Source organism: Pararge aegeria, chromosome 4, assembly GCF_905163445.1.
Source record: "Pararge aegeria chromosome 4, ilParAegt1.1, whole genome shotgun sequence".
In the NCBI taxonomy this organism is placed as follows: domain Eukaryota; kingdom Metazoa; phylum Arthropoda; class Insecta; order Lepidoptera; family Nymphalidae; genus Pararge; species Pararge aegeria.
The window spans coordinates 12389015-12405122 of NC_053183.1; the positions used below are offsets into that span (position 1 = coordinate 12389015).

General features: G+C 36.5%; 2 protein-coding genes across 2 annotated transcripts; both read left to right on the forward strand.

The window, feature by feature from the left end:
• Positions 1–310: 310 nt before the first annotated feature.
• On the forward strand, positions 311–9387 carry LOC120637767 (beta-catenin-like protein 1). Its single transcript, XM_039909777.1, has 13 exons — positions 311–465; positions 552–758; positions 1172–1318; positions 1454–1585; positions 3176–3335; positions 3610–3701; positions 3789–3920; positions 5314–5462; positions 5913–6088; positions 7365–7531; positions 8085–8180; positions 8384–8480; positions 9247–9387. Exons 1-13 carry the CDS (start codon positions 436–438, stop codon positions 9333–9335), a joined length of 1674 nt encoding a protein of 557 aa, XP_039765711.1. The 5' UTR covers positions 311–435; the 3' UTR covers positions 9336–9387.
• A 1414-nt stretch (positions 9388–10801) lies between these two features.
• LOC120637930 (hydroxyacid oxidase 1-like) lies at positions 10802–15893 on the forward strand. Its single transcript, XM_039910001.1, has 9 exons — positions 10802–10941; positions 11310–11461; positions 12375–12495; positions 12577–12711; positions 12790–12900; positions 14646–14778; positions 14921–15040; positions 15509–15620; positions 15808–15893. The coding sequence occupies exons 1-9, from the start codon at positions 10808–10810 to the stop codon at positions 15873–15875; spliced, it is 1086 nt and encodes a 361-aa protein (XP_039765935.1). The 5' UTR covers positions 10802–10807; the 3' UTR covers positions 15876–15893.
• Positions 15894–16108: the final 215 nt, after the last annotated feature.

Here is a 16108-nt window from a genome sequence, read left to right on the forward strand (position 1 = left end):
AATTAACCCTAATGATTTTAACAGCGTAACGCGGACTTGTTGGCGAGCCTCGGAATTAGGATCAGCCAGGGAAAAACTTAGGGCTCGCAGAAGCGAAGGGATCGTCGGCCTGAGGGCGCCTCATGTGAGGCCGAACCTCTGTTCAGGCGACGATTGGTATGATGGAGAATTTGGTCTTCTTCTTCTTTTGATTTATGGCGTATTGCCAAAACTAAACAGCACAATGTACTTTGCCAGTGTCAAGTAGCTTAGCGTTGTGGTCTTAATCTGTAATTAGTTAAGTGACAATGTCTAATTAGTTAAGTGACAATGTCAAGTGTCAAACAAATGCCATTTTTCAACTGTCAATAGATTAGTTGCTAGGTAAAAAGTATTATTTTCTTTGATAAATTGCTAATAGGTAAACATTATAGATAGTTCAATAAGATAGTCGAAATGGATGTTGGAGAACTTCTCTCATTTAAAGTAAGTAATATCAGGCATATGTGGGAAGAGGTAGTACTGCAGGTAAGTACAAAAAGTAACAGAATGTGTATTTATATTTTCCGTAGCCTGTACCGACGCCGAAACGACCAAATGAAGAAGAACAGGAAGATTCTGATGATGATAACAACTACACCTCGAAAATACGACGCCTAAACAAGAACACAATTGATCGTTTATCACAGTCTTATACAACAATCCTTCCTAAAGAACCTACGATTACAGATAAAGAAAGAGAAGACATATTAAAATTTGTTGAAACCGAAGTAACTGAGGTTAGTTTTTTTACAAAATATAAGTGATAAATAGGATAAGGAGCTCAAATACAATAAAACCATCCTCCCCACTGTTGCATAACAAAGAAGTTTTTCAATATCTGTCCAGCCATTTATGAAGAATTCAATGACATAAACATGCATTCAGAAGAATTTTATATACATCAATGTTTTGTACAATGTTAACAGGTGCTGATTCTGTGTGATTCGCTGCTGTCAGTTTATATCCTGAAAAAAAAAATCAAAGTAGAATGTTAAAATTATACAGAGTATTGCAGAAAATGGATTTAGATTTGATCTTGTAATAGCACATAACCTGTTTGCACATTTTCCAAGTTATAAAATGCATGCTTATGTATTTATGTGGAAAATGTGTAATTTTAAACATAATATTTTTTCTTTTAATGTTTTAGGGTGAAGTGCTAGATGAAACTGCTGTAAAAAAGTTAGTTCTTAATTTTGAAAAGAAAGCCCTCAGAAACAGAGAAATGCGAATAAAATTCCCAGACCAGCCAGAGAAGTTCATGGAAAGTGAAATAGATTTATTTGAAGCATTGCAGGTGATTTATTTTATCAGTACTCTCCATCCAAACACTCTTTTACACAACTTTTTTAATATTAGTATGATACATGATCATTTTAATGCATACATAATAGTCCTTGAATTTTTTATAAGCTTTTCAATACTGTTTCAGGAATTAAGTGCGGTGGCTACTGTGCCTGATCAGTACCCCCTGTTGGTAGAGTTAAAATGTATTAACTCTCTATTAGAATTGTTGTCGCACGACAATACTGATGTCTCTACAAAAGTTGTAAATTTATTGCAAGTAAGTGAAGTCATTGAAAACTAATAATTTAAATTAATTCTCATAAATATCTCCAATAATAGTATATAATTTCCAAAAGAGTACAGTGGATTTCAGGTTTAAGTTTGTGAAGGGACGAGTCTAATTTTGTTCTAAGACCAGGCAAAGGAAAAGAAATAAAGACAGTACATATGTAAAATGATTTCTGCCTCTGTTTTAAACAGTGAATGGGTGTCTGTAGCTATATATTTTTCTAATGTTTACTAAATCAGTTGCTAGCCATAATATGATTGTGTAACTGAAACATAAATGAAATCCACTGCATATCCTTCAAAATATGTTATACTCGCCATTCCCTGCGATTTTTTCTGCACACAGCTATAGTATATATTTCCGCACAAACATTCAGCCGATAAACTGCTCAAAAAGTAAGAGGCACTCCCAGAAATTCTTAGGCGCAACTGGAGCTTGTTTTCCAAACAAGATTAACAGACTGAGTAGGAGACAGGCAAGATACGCCATAGCGGCCATAACAGGACACTTCGGCACAGGGTCCATGCTGCTCAAAATGGGCATAATTGATGACCCTACATGTAGGGCCTGCAATGAGGATGTCGAGTCCATGGAGCATTTACTGAAAGCGGTTGGACCTCTTGGGAGTGGCTTATCCACAACCAGAGGATTACTGTGCCTCCAACCTAAAAGCTTCAATCAAACTCTTAGAGTGGATATTTGAAGCTATTTAGGGTGAGGGGATACAAGGACAGGGCGAGCACAAAAGATCCTGGAGGGTCGAAGTGCACCCGCTGAAGCGGGCCTCATTACAAGATAGAAGAGAATTTGTACAGTGTAATTAATAATTTCTTGAATCCTTATACAAATGTTTATCTCCAACACCAGAGCATCTTCAGGAGACGTTGACTTTACAATGTCATTTGCTTAGCAATTGTTCATTGTAAAGTTTGTATCCAATATAGCGTTGCGTCAAGTTGCCAGGGTGCTCTTTTCTTTGTCAGCTAACGAAGATCTTGGCGTGTTGTTAAAAAGCCTATATATCAGATTTGAAATTTAACTGATTATCAAATATTATATTTGCAAGTAACACTTATCAAATATTAAATTTTTAATTTATCAGAACTATACTAATATTGGCAGCAGTATAAATTATGCCAACCTATATATTAACTCATTACACATAATATACATCACAGGTCTTAATTTAAAGGTGTAAGCATAAACTCAAAAGATTTTTTTCCGTACACCCAGCCGTTGACAAATTTTTGCTTTGTTAGTCTAATAGATTAATATATTAACATTCACAATTAATGCTACAAAATCGTTACTTATTCACATTACCATTTAGAATGCGGGTAGGTCGACAATGATAAATGTAAAAACCTTTTGTTTACGTATGCAATAAATGCAACTTATTTCAGTAGATATAGAATCTATCACTGTCAATCTGTTCACAACAGCCCTTGTGTGTTCGTTCAGATAACATAAATGCCAGGATTGCTGTCTTTTAAATTTAAATTTAAATTATGAGCTCTTCATTCACACATTATACCTATAAACAAGGTTTCTAATCCACTATAAACTTAACACTTTTAGGAGTTGACGGATGTAGATATTTTGCATGAGAGTGAGGAGGGGGCTGAGGAGTTGATCAATGCTCTGGCGGAGGCTGAATGTGCTGCATTACTGCTGCACAACCTAGCGCGCCTTGATGAACAAGTGCCAGACGAGAGAGATGCAGTCCACAATACTTTAGGTTTGTCTTGTTATTATTTTGTTGATAATTTTTCAGAATCCTAACTAGAATATGTAATTATATTAAATTATAAATATGTAAGATTGGTTTCTTAGTTAGGGTTACGCCCTAACTAAGAAACCAATCGACAGTAAATCATCGTTTACTGAAAACGGAAGTTATGGTTTTTACGTTTATACAAGTCCTTGCAGGGGTTTCTTATTCTATGCATTGTTAAGAAATTTAAAGATAACATTTTGAAAATATAAGAAAATATTTTTTTTGTGATTAACAGGTATTATTGAAAATATAACAGAATTTCGCCCTGAACTATGTACTGAGGTTGCCAAGCAAGGTTTTATACAGTGGATACTTAAAAGGCTAAAAGTAAGAAAAATTTAATCGTACTATATGTGGTATTTTATTTAAAAACTTGAGAATTTTAATAATTTTTTTTTTTTGTTTTACGTTTAGGTAAAGATTCCATTTGATGGCAACAAATTGTATGCGAGTGAAATTTTATCAATACTTTTACAAAATACTCCCGAGAACAGGAAGTTACTGGGTGAACTTGATGGAATTGATGTTTTATTACAACAATTGGCGGTGAATATATTATATAACAATTTAATCGCATGAAAAGTTTTTGCATGGTGCTCAAAATTGTATGTTTCATCGTTCAAATTTTTTTTTAGAAGGTTTCCATTCTATTATATTCTTAAGCCTTGAAGTACTCTAAGATGGTAGTGCAATGGCAGATATATTTACACATAGACTACCGAAACGCTAATTCTCTTGGTGGCACATCTTCGTAGGGTAGCCCGAAGCTGCCGTCTAGACACCTTCCCGATATCTTTAAGTATTTTAAGGTTGTTCCAATATGGACTTTATACTGTTTATAAGGGGGCTCCCTAATCTATAAACTTAGTGATGTACTCAGTGAGTAAGTCAGTTATAACATATTATTACTTACTAGCTGTAAAAACCGTAAGCGAAACCGTAACGCAGGCTGATTGTTACAGTTTTTTACGAAAACTAGTTGTTTTCCTGGAATAAAAAGTAGTCTAATAAATAAATAATAGAATAAAATGTTACTCTACATCCTTTCAACAACGTTGACAAACAAACACACTTACACATTTATAATATTAGTAAAGAATACGGATAGATAGATATAGATAACGGAAGAGAAGTTTGCAGGGGCATCATTTTTATAATTAATTTATTGGCCTTTTCTGTCGGATCTTTTTTAAAATTTGGATGTTGTTAAACGAAAAGGTAGAACTTAAATTGAGGTCGTTTTCAGACGTCTAGAGCCTTACAGTTAAATGAGGCATAACGCCGCAATAGTTATGCAGTGTTTTGTCACACATTAACTGACAGTAAACAGTAACCTTTGAATTGGCAGAGCGTGTAAAAATACTATAACTATTCCAACATTATTTCCCATTTATTTGAAAGGTCTTTAATGACTCAAAACTACCTCAATGTGGGTTGAATCCTTGAATCCCACGTCCATTTAAAACAGCTCAAACACTTGGTGACGGAATATTTTAAGCGTATTGTATGTTTTGTACTATGATCCTCATAAGAAGTGAGCCATCTTATAACGCTCATAGTACAAAACTGATTCAGCGCAAGATGAAGATAGGACGTATAGGAGTATCTCTACGTGATCAAATCAGAAATGAGGAGATCCGTAGAAGAACTAGAGTTACCGACATAGCTCATTGATCCGCGAAGCTGATTTGGAAGCTCGGAGAACCGATGGATGTTGGGGTCCCAAGGTGCTGGAATGACGACCTCGCACGGGCAAACGCAGCGTTGGTCCGCCTCCAACGAGGTAGACATACGACATTAAACATGTCGCCGGGAGCCGCTAGAAACAAGCGGACCAGGACATGTCTAGCGGTGGACGTCAATCTGTTGAAGTGATGTTGATAGTGATTGTATTTTTGGACATAAGACTACATTTAAAAGTATATACCTTGTGACACAGTTCTACAAACGCCACGACCCAAGTGGGGCTGAGGAACAAGAAGCTATGGAAAACATGTTCGATTCACTGTGCTGTGCTCTCATGGAGCCTGCCAACCGCGATCGATTCCTACGGGGCGAGGGCTTGCAGCTAATGAATCTTATGTTAAGGTAAACCGAATTAACTCATAGGCTCGCTTCATTCGGGAGGTTCTTTTTCTGGTTTTGCTTCATTCTGGACCTTCTATCAAAAAAATCTGGTTTCCCACCCGTGTTCAAGACAAAAAACATTAATATACTTACTTAGATACATAGAGAATTATTTACTTAAATATACGTTACATAAATACATATTGGTACCGGCAGAGTATTACACCCCGGCAGGTGAGAACAGACGGCCGGGGGTCAGGGCGATAGGTTAAGAAAGCGGTTGCTAGAAGAGTCCAGCAACACCGCTTTCTGCATCTTGGCTGCGAGCGAACTTCTATGGAACCCCATTCGCCTTAGACGGTGTGTTAGGCAAACTGGGATTAAACTATTCGCAGATATTACGAAAGAGCTTATTTATTTATATTTGGGTTCTATTAAAAAAACACAAAATTAGTTTCTTTTTTATTGTAGAGAAAAGAAAATGTCTCGGAACGGCTCATTGAAAGTGTTAGATCACGCCCTGGCGGGGTCTGATGGTCGGGACAACTGCAACAAGTTTGTTGACATATTGGGACTGCGAACAGTATTCCCACTGTTCATGAAGACGCCGAAGAGAAAAAGAATACTCACTGTCGACCAGCATGAAGGTAGTAAAAACTTAGATACTTTTGCATTTTTCGTCTTATTTTTATTAGTCTTTAGTTATTAGATGTATACTTATCAACATAGTCGTTTAAGTTGGACTATTAACTCAAATGGGCCTTAGTTGTCGTAATAAAGAAGTTTATTATTTGTTAATATATCCTTTACGACCCTAAGATCAGATTACTACTCTCAACACTCTATCTATACAATCAACCTCTGCATAGCGTTTTCGATATATACCTATATTGTTGATAGAAGCCATATATACAGATAGAAGCGGTGATAGCTTAGTGGCTTCGGCTTCACGAGCCGAGTTCGAATCCCAGCAAGCACTTCTCACTTTTCTAAGTTATGTGCGTTTTAATCCATTAAAATATCACTTGCTTCACGTGAAGGATCACAACGAGAGAAACTTGCATGCCTGAGAGTCCTCCATAATGTTCCCAAAGGCGTGTGGAGTCCACCAAACCGCACCGGCATGGTGATTACGTATCTCGCGACAGCAGTGCGACAGGCGTAAATCTTGCAATCACTGCTGTCAAACGTCACTTTTGTTTATTTATTGTATGGAAAAGTGACGTTTGACAACAGTGATTGCATGATTTACGCCTGTCGCATTGCTGTCGCGAGATACGTAATCCCCCTGCAGGCCAGCATGGTGGATTACGGCCCAACGCTCTCATTGTTGGAGGAGACCCGTGCCCTGTAGTGGGCCGGTAATTGGTTGATATGATGATGATAATGATTGTTGAAAGCATTAGGGCTAACCAGCTACACACAATACGAAAAAAATATACATTTTTCAAAATACTGCTCGTGTTATGCAGAACTTCATGAATTATCGGTATCGGTTATAGCCTTGATAATAAATTCATCATCATCATCATCATCAAACCACTACAGGGCACAGGTCTCCTGTCAGAATGCGAAAGGTACCACGGTGGTGCGTCATCATCGTCATGTCAACCAATCGACGTCCACTCCTGGACATAGGTCTTTTGTAGGGAGTTCCACAATACACGGCCCTGGGCCGCCTCCAGCGGCTCTCAGCGTGCGTAGATTAGTAGATTTCACACGCCATTTTGAGCGTTTTCGGGCATGCAGTTCCCGCAGTCAGTTGTTAGTGATATTAAGTGATATTAAAATAGCTTAAAGTACAAACGCAAATGAACTCCAAAACGCTAGAGGTATGTACCGGGATCGAACTCGGATACCACGAAAGGTAAGCCGATGCTTGCTTGACTAGGCTATCAATTACAGTGTAGTAATTTTTTTCAGAGCATGTCGTTTCAATTATTGCGTCAATGTTGCGCAACTGTCAGGGGAGCCAGAGACAAAGGCTCCTGGCGAAGTTCACCGAAAATGATCTGGAGAAAGTTGACAGACTTTTAGAATTGCATTTCAAATATATGGACAAAGTTGATCGTACTGAAAAAGAGATGGAGGTGAGAAAATAATTCACGGCTATATATATATTTTTTAACTTGATAATATATAGAACGTTTACACAGAATCGTACACACGATCATAAGAATTGGATTTCGGGATAAGAATATGACAACTGACCTGGCACAGTGGTGTGCGGTGTGGCTTTGAATAGAAGGTTTGATGGTTGGATGGTAGATGAGGGTTTGATTTCCGGCAGGGGCAATTAGGGAATTTAAAATTTTTTAACTCTCCGGTCTCGTCTGGGAAGCTTCGGCCGTGGCTACTTACCACCCTACTGACAAAGACGTGCCGCTTAGCGTCTCAGCGCTCCAGTACAATGTCGCGTAGAAACCGATTAGAGGACTAGGTATTACTAAGCCATACACCTAACAGGTTAGCCCGTTACCAACTTAGACTGCATCATCACTGAACAGCAGGTTAGATTGCACTCAAGGTCTAACATGACAAAAAAGTAATCTTAAAGCGTGTCAAGTTTTTTAAAATGAGCTGATTCTATATTGCTTATTTTATATTCCGTTAGTATTTTTTAACATTTGTACAACTTTTTAGGCGGAAGGTGAAGACTTAGACGACGAAGCACAATATTTAAAAAGGCTATCCGGCGGATTGTTCACTCTGCAATTAATCGATAGGATTATTTTAGAGGTACGTACATTGTTGTTAACTTTTTAGTGCTCTTAAATTTGTTAAAACGAATGGGTACGAGTAGTAAAACAATTGGTTACGAATTAACGAATGCAGTTTTCACCATCACTAACATTAGTTACATGTAAAATGTATGAACGCTTCATAAGTGCCTGTGATAAGGTCTACATGAATAAAACATTTTTGAATTTTGGTTGTGGTAGGTATGCACGGCGGGACCACCCGCGGTTAAGCAGCGAGTGCAACGCGTGCTGTCACTGAGAGGCGGTTCCTTGAAGATTATTCGTCACGTTATGAGAGGTAAAATACGGCATTATTTATTCGTATCCCCAGGTAACGTTATCGCGGAGTAGAACAAACAAACTGCGCGTACGACGCGTGTTGAGATAGGATTAATTGTTTACGATCACTGCATTACATGGTTAAAAAATATCAATTTAAGATAGTCATAATTTTTGTTTCGCTCGAATCCATTTTCCTAAAGTATTTCCTGAAACGAAACGTACGGCATCGTATATATTCATAATTTAAACCGATTGACGACCATTGCTTGATATAGACACAGAGTTCACTGTCTATATCCAACAGGTTTTACCACATCGTAGGGAGTTACAAAGTCCACGGTTTTGGGTAGCTTGTTTCCCGCAGCGCCCAACGAATGATTTCAGGCCGTCTGTCGTGTTGAAATTTGATCAAATCGGCGTTCACAAGTGCGGGTCGCCATTCAAGCACCTCGAGACCCCAACGTCCATCGGTTATCGCCCGAGCTACGGCGTACCTATACTTTTTAATGTTAATTCAAGATTGTCCATCTATGTTCGAAATAAAAAATGCGTGAAAAAAAAATCATGAAATAAATAAATTACTTCGAGATAAATGCTCTAGCCACTTTTATGTACACGGTGGACAGAAGATGCTTAGATTTCGCTTTATAATTTTGCCCTACTCTTTCTATAGTGATTTAATTCCTCAAAAGCTGACAACCCAGTGGCTATTCTTTATCTACGGTTTTTTATTCAATAAAAAAAACGGGTTTGTCGATTCAATTGTGTTCCTTTGTCAACAGAGTATGCTGGTAACTTAGGAGACGCTGGTAGCGATGAGTGGCGCCAACAAGAGCAACAGCATATATTACAACTTGTCGATAAATTTTGATCACTTTTTGTTTGTAGGAATAAACTAATTAAATTTTGTGAACTTTCAAATATGTAGTATTTTTTACTTTGTTGTAAGGTACCTTTTTATTAATTTATTTTAATCTCCCGAACATCAGTATGGAACAACAAAACTGTTTGTGTGTCTGTCTGTATATCCGTTCGTCCACCACTCTTTTTCTTCTTAAGTACGAACTTGAAACGTATACATCTTTCCAAATGTTTCAACTATAAAGATGTAGGTTTTTATTATGTTTATATTAAAGATTGCGTACGAAAATTATTGATTTTAATCTGTTAACGTTTCTTATCGCGTTATTTTGTATTATGAAAATTAAGCTTAATTTGCTATACTCCGCGAAAAGCAGTAGAATCTGTATGGAGTAATTTATAATTTCTTCAATCCTTATACTCTAAGACAGTATGAATACCTATCCTGTCGGTAGCATATAGTCCACATGAAACGCGTCGTTGCCGAATCGTACGGATTGTAAAAGTGATAAAACTTGGTAAATATTTTATCAACTGTCATGATAAGATAAGTACTATATTTTTTTTATTTATTACTAGTATTATTTAACATTATTTAACAAACTAAGATTTTAAAGGTACACATATCTGTATGTCTGTCTGAATGACTAGCCTACCATCTGTAACCATCTGCCTTTCGGTAAAGTAAAATAAAAAATAAATAAATATATTACGACAATTCACTCATCGCCATCTAGCCCCAAAGCAAGCGTAGCTTATGTTAGGTGTACTCGGATTACTGATGAATAATATAGGAATAATATACATATATACTTGTAACATACAGAATATTATCCAGTCACTGTTGCGAACCTTATTGGCCATCAGCCAATAAGTTTATGCGATGAACATGAAAAGAAAAAGAAAGGCTTTCGGTTCGTTGGCTAAGTTTTTGTAATCTTAGTATACGATTTGCTCGCTCGCAATCAAGGAGTTGGTTTCATCGTCATATCAACTCGGTTGGTATTATCGGCCCACTACAGGGCACGGGTCTCCTCTACAATTAGAAGGGGTTAAGTCCGTAGACCAACACGCTGGCCCAGTGCGGATTGTTGGACTCTACATCCCTTTGAGTACATTATGTAGAACTCAGGCATGCCGGTTTCCTCACGATGTTTAACTTCACCGTTAAAGCAAGTGATTTTTGAATTACTTACTTAAAACGCATATAGCATAGAAAAGTTAGAGGTGCGAGTCTCGTTTGCAAGCGAGCAAATCTTGTATTTAGGTTACTCTTTGTTACTTCTCTCTTCTCTTACTCATTGAGATACACACCACACTTATGGATTTAGCCGTGAAAACAGTAAGAGTAGGTAGTCTCGGGTAACTGATAGTTGATAAGTAATTACCTGACTGTATTCTTATCAGATGTAGATAATATACGTATATAAGTTATAACGTTCATGACAATGAAGTAGAACAATCTTAAGATTTAAGCTCGCGATGGATAAATACATAAGTGTGAAGGATTTGGAAGATGCTGCTTCGGAATCACTGCCAAAGGCAGTACGAGAATATTACAAGAGCGGTGCAACTGAGGAGTACACTTTAGCGGAAAATAGACGAGCATTTCAAAGGTTAAACTAAAAGAAAAAATATTTTTAAAACTTGCCAAAGGACAAGCTATGCTCTAAAATAGAGAAATCTCCCAGCTTCTTAACTTCCTTAATAGTTAAATTGATTTCAATTATCCAATTAATAAATAAATAAAACCTGGTTAAGCAGTCGGATATAATCCCGAATATGAAAAAATATAAACCCGTTCCCGTGGGGTTTAAGCGATGAAACAATAGAAATGCAGCGCTTTGTAAAAATTGCAAATGGATAGTACAGAATAAAAATGTTTATAGATGCAGATATTATTTCGATATTAAAAGAAATCCTGCATAACCGAGATCACCATACCTACTGATACCTAATTAAAAACTATAAAGTTTTCTTCTAGATTAAGAATTCGACCAAAATGCTTGGTCGGTTTGAAAAACTGCGATTTATCTACTACAGTGCTAGGCGAAAAAGTGACAATGCCGTTGGGCATATCGCCTACCGCTATGCAAAGAATGGCCCATCCTGATGGGGAGACTGCCAACGTTAAAGGTAGGTTCACATGTCCGGTCACAACAGTGTTGAGTTTTTTTTAAATTTTGTATGATACCAATTGCGATTGTTAAGGTTGTCAAAATAAATATCCTGGACCCGTTTGTTTTTCTGCGCTAAAATATATAAAATAAATGAAATATAAAAAAATATTTTGTTTGTGGCAGCATGACTAGGTAACATACTTATACACAAACAAAAAGTATGGACGGTCTCTACTGCCGGTCCTTACCTTTTTTTTTCGTGGGGAAATCCTCATGGATACCACCGTACCATGGGGAAGCACAGTTGTTATGTCGGACCGGACTCGTACCGGCTAAAACCCCACGGTGTTCCAACAAGTCGCCTGGTGGCAGAGTCACGGCAAAGATTTCGCACACAACCGCGACCCAAACTGCCGGTGCTAACCTAACCTAACCCTGTGCTACAGGCATCAGCGACCTACTCTCCTAAATATTGAATAAGTACTAAAATATCAGTACATTCTATAATAACTTATTTACTTTATCTGTGTGTGTGATAAGTAATTTTCCTAGATGCCCGTCTCCAAGATGCAAGCTATTTCTTTGCAAAAATTCGTTATTTAGTTGCTAGGCTGTAAAAAAGTAACGAAGATAATTTCCTGAATTCTGTGAGATTCCCGGAGGAATTTTCCGGGATCATATTTAATAAGGGTAAGGTCATCTGCCAAACATTAAGATCGGTGCTTTGAGGATACAAACGCAAATTGGTATGGATTTCATTAAAGAGATAGGTAAATGTTAACCGCTATGTTTTTATTTTCTTTGTTCACAGATTTAAACGTAGTATGTATAAATAAAAATTAAAAAATCTATTAAAAATACATATAATCAACTCATACGGAAGTCCAAGTTTACTTTCATGTTTTAAATATACTTATTCCCATGTACAGCTGCAGGAGCCGAAGGTATCATTTATACTCTGAGCATAATCGCTACCAGTTCCATAGAAGAAGTGGCTGAAGCAGCACCGAATGCTCTGAAATGGTTTCAATTTTACATCTACTACGATAGGTTAGTAATGGTCAAACCTCGATGTCCTCGATCCAGAATATACGCGTAAATAAATCGAACAAATTGTTTTGTTATTTATAGAGAGGTGACAAGAAAATTATTACTGAGGGCTGAACAGGCTGGGTACAAAGCGCTTGTCCTGACCGTGGATACACCTGCTTTTGGTATACGAAGGGCAGATATACGCAACAAATTCGCTCTACCGAGACATTTGAGGTCTACAGCTTTGATTAATTTTGAGTTTTGTCCTCCCAATATCAGCCTAGTATACCTACAAGTAATATTATTTTACAGATTGGCTAATTTTGATGATTTATCGAAAATAAAAGGCAGTGGACTAAGCAAATACATGACGAATACATTCGACAAATCAATAACTTGGGATGACATCAAGTGGTTAAAGAGGTTGGTAATCGTAAAACCCCTTTGCCGTTATTACCTTGTATTACTAGCTAATGTGAGTGAATTCATTCACTTGTAATTTCTAGTGTCTGGTTGATTAGTCTACACCGTTATTATTCACATTGAAAACGCATTTTAAGTTGTAGGCTTATTTCCTCTTGAAGGAGTGAACAGAAGATATGAGAATTAAATATAAGTCATAGTTTTGAAGTTAGGGCTTCAGAATCTGTATACCTACTCCATACTAATATAAATGAGAAAGTGTATTCGGTATTTATTTGTTTGCTTTTTACCTATGTCCGGCGCAACCACAACATCATAGTGAAGTGAAGTCAAACAAACAAACAAAACGAAGTCGTGTATACAACGTGTAGATGAAAAGCGAAATAATTTTCACAGGTTCACAGGCTTTAGATGTATAATATGTACTGTCTCTGAGTCTTATCAGTGAAACCAAAAACCTAAAAGTTTTTGAGTAAACCAATGCCATCGTTTTTACTGATAGAAATCAGATACAGCCTTAACATCAGATGCAAAAGTAAAATCAAGTGACTCCTGACAATTTATTAGGTACCTACGTGTCGCGTAGCGATGGTACTATGCGCGTGTCGGTCCTTTATCTTCAATATGGTTGTCATAAATAAACACTAAAAATGTATTAAATCAAACCTATAGTTAGATACACAGATTAACCAATAATAACGCTACGATAGCATATAGTTATAGCTTGCATCCCGAAGACAGATGTAGAATACTTTTTACCCGGGAAAATAATGTTCCTTAGGGATAAAAAAAAGTCAAAGAAACATTGTTAAAGGCTGGTTATTTTTAAATACCTCTGAAGACGTATGTTTTAAACCAACTAAAAAGTGTAGGTGGATTAAGTCGCGGGCAACCGCTAAACCTCATTACGGATAAAAATATTTTTTTCAAATAAGACAACATAAGCTCATTCAAACATACAAACTCATCATCATGTTACGTATAGGTCACTAACATGATATTAATATTTTTGGCTAGTCATCTTGTTTTGGTACCAGGATTTGCAAGCACGACTGACCCATGATAAGTAATACTTGTAGGTACCGAAATCATTTACAACGATTGTTTAACTTTATATTTCTTCCTCACGCATAAAAGAACCTTGTTTTCTTACGGACTCCTTAACTAATATTTTAAATGTGCCTTACAATAACATCTTGTAAGTGCACGGTACCAAACTTTGTTTTTCTTTTACCTTTTCTCGCCTTAACCACTGACCTAAGTAAAAAATCCAATTCAGTGCGTGTCAGGCCACGCACAATGTAGAGTTACGAAGTTACCCGTTACTACATTCGGACACAGAAGAGGATCTTTATTCTTCCTTCCTGTTTTTCTGTTATGAGTCATACTTATATTTAGTTAAGTTAAAGTAATTTTCAATAGGAGTTTTTTATTAAATACGTCTCTTCAACCAAAGGTTGTTTGGAGGAGATTGCTTTAAGCAATAAGGTTGCCCTTGTGCATATAACATACTTTTGTTTTAATGCTTCAATATTAGTCGCGTACGCGGTTTCTGAATGTACTGAATTCTGTGTTGTTAACCTTGATTTCTTACATTCTACATGTACGTATATAGGTACACTATAGGTACCGAAATGTTAAGTTTAACATAATAGATAAGCATAAAGTGTTAGGTGTGTGAACGAGAGTAAGATTAGTAATTTAATTTGAAGCGTAACTTTGTTTTTAAACTTAAAATTTTACAGTGTTACTAAACTTCCAATTGTGGCGAAGGGAATTTTACGAGGTGATGACGCAGTGAAAGCTGTGGAGGCTGGTTGTTCCGGCATTCTTGTCTCGAATCATGGCGCAAGGCAGCTAGACGGTGTCCCCTCTACGGTGATTATATATTAAATCGAATGTTTTAGTTAAAAGTTAAAAAAAAAACAGAACTTTCCAACCAAATTTTGAAATTAACTCTCTATATAAACTACCCTCTATATAACCTTTATTGCATCTTATGTATAGTATTCTATTTTAGATTGAAGCTCTTCCTGAAATAGTGGAGGCTGTCAAAAATTACGATGTTGAGGTGTACTTGGATGGAGGCGTGACCACAGGCACTGATGTGTACAAAGCTTTGGTATTAGGAGCAAAGATGGTATGAAGATTTCACACAATATTATTTTCCCTAAGCAACAGAAATCCTTACAAATATTATAAATGCGAAAGGGGGCCTGTATGTTTGATATATAGATAGGTATAGATCGGATCTTAATGAATGTAGCTTGAATCCTGGAGATGTATCCACATAGTATAATAAGTATCCCAAAAAAATCTGATGGTCATAATAAATAATAAAACATATCATTTATTACCTATGCATATCATTGATCGATTAACTTTGCTTGGCGAAACTTTATATAGAAATAGTTTGCATCCTCGAGACTACCATACGGTACATTTCATTCTTATTATTAGTCTTTATTTGTGCAACATTAAGTAAAGGGCAACGTTTATATAAAAAAAACAAAGTAGAATACAAAAGACGGCCTTATCGCTTAGTAGCGATGTCTGCCAGGCAACCTTATTACTTAAGATCGTTTCTTAACTATCTTAACACTTTTAGGTATTCGTTGGCCGTCCAGCTTTATGGGGTTTAGCCGTGGGTGGTCAAGATGGTGTACAACGAATGCTGAGCATATTCCGTAACGAGTTGGAATATACATTCCAAATAGCGGGTGAGTTGACCTTATTTTAAATTGTGATATGATAAATACATAACGTATTTTAGCCCCACTGGTTTGCTAATATGTGAAATTGCGAACATACATTAAAAATTTAATAGGCGAAGCCTAGCCTTTAATACGCGGTCAGTCTGATAAACAAGGCGAGGTATAACTTCTATGTAAATCTATTTTTTTACAGGTACTCCCACTGTTGCTGATATAACAAAAGATATGGTGCGCCATGAATCTGCTTACAGTAGGTTGTGATATGTATAGCGCATGTAATTTAAAATGGCAAACATTTTATATAAATTGTATAAAAAATTATAAAGATTATAGTAATACCCTCTACAATGATAAGTAAACGTAAAAATACATTTCACTTTCAAATAAATACAACTTGTTCATAACTGATGTTTAATTCTTCTACACCATTTAGCATGCATTTACAAACATGTGCCAAATGAGATGGAATACAGTCTTAGTCATTATTGTATTTT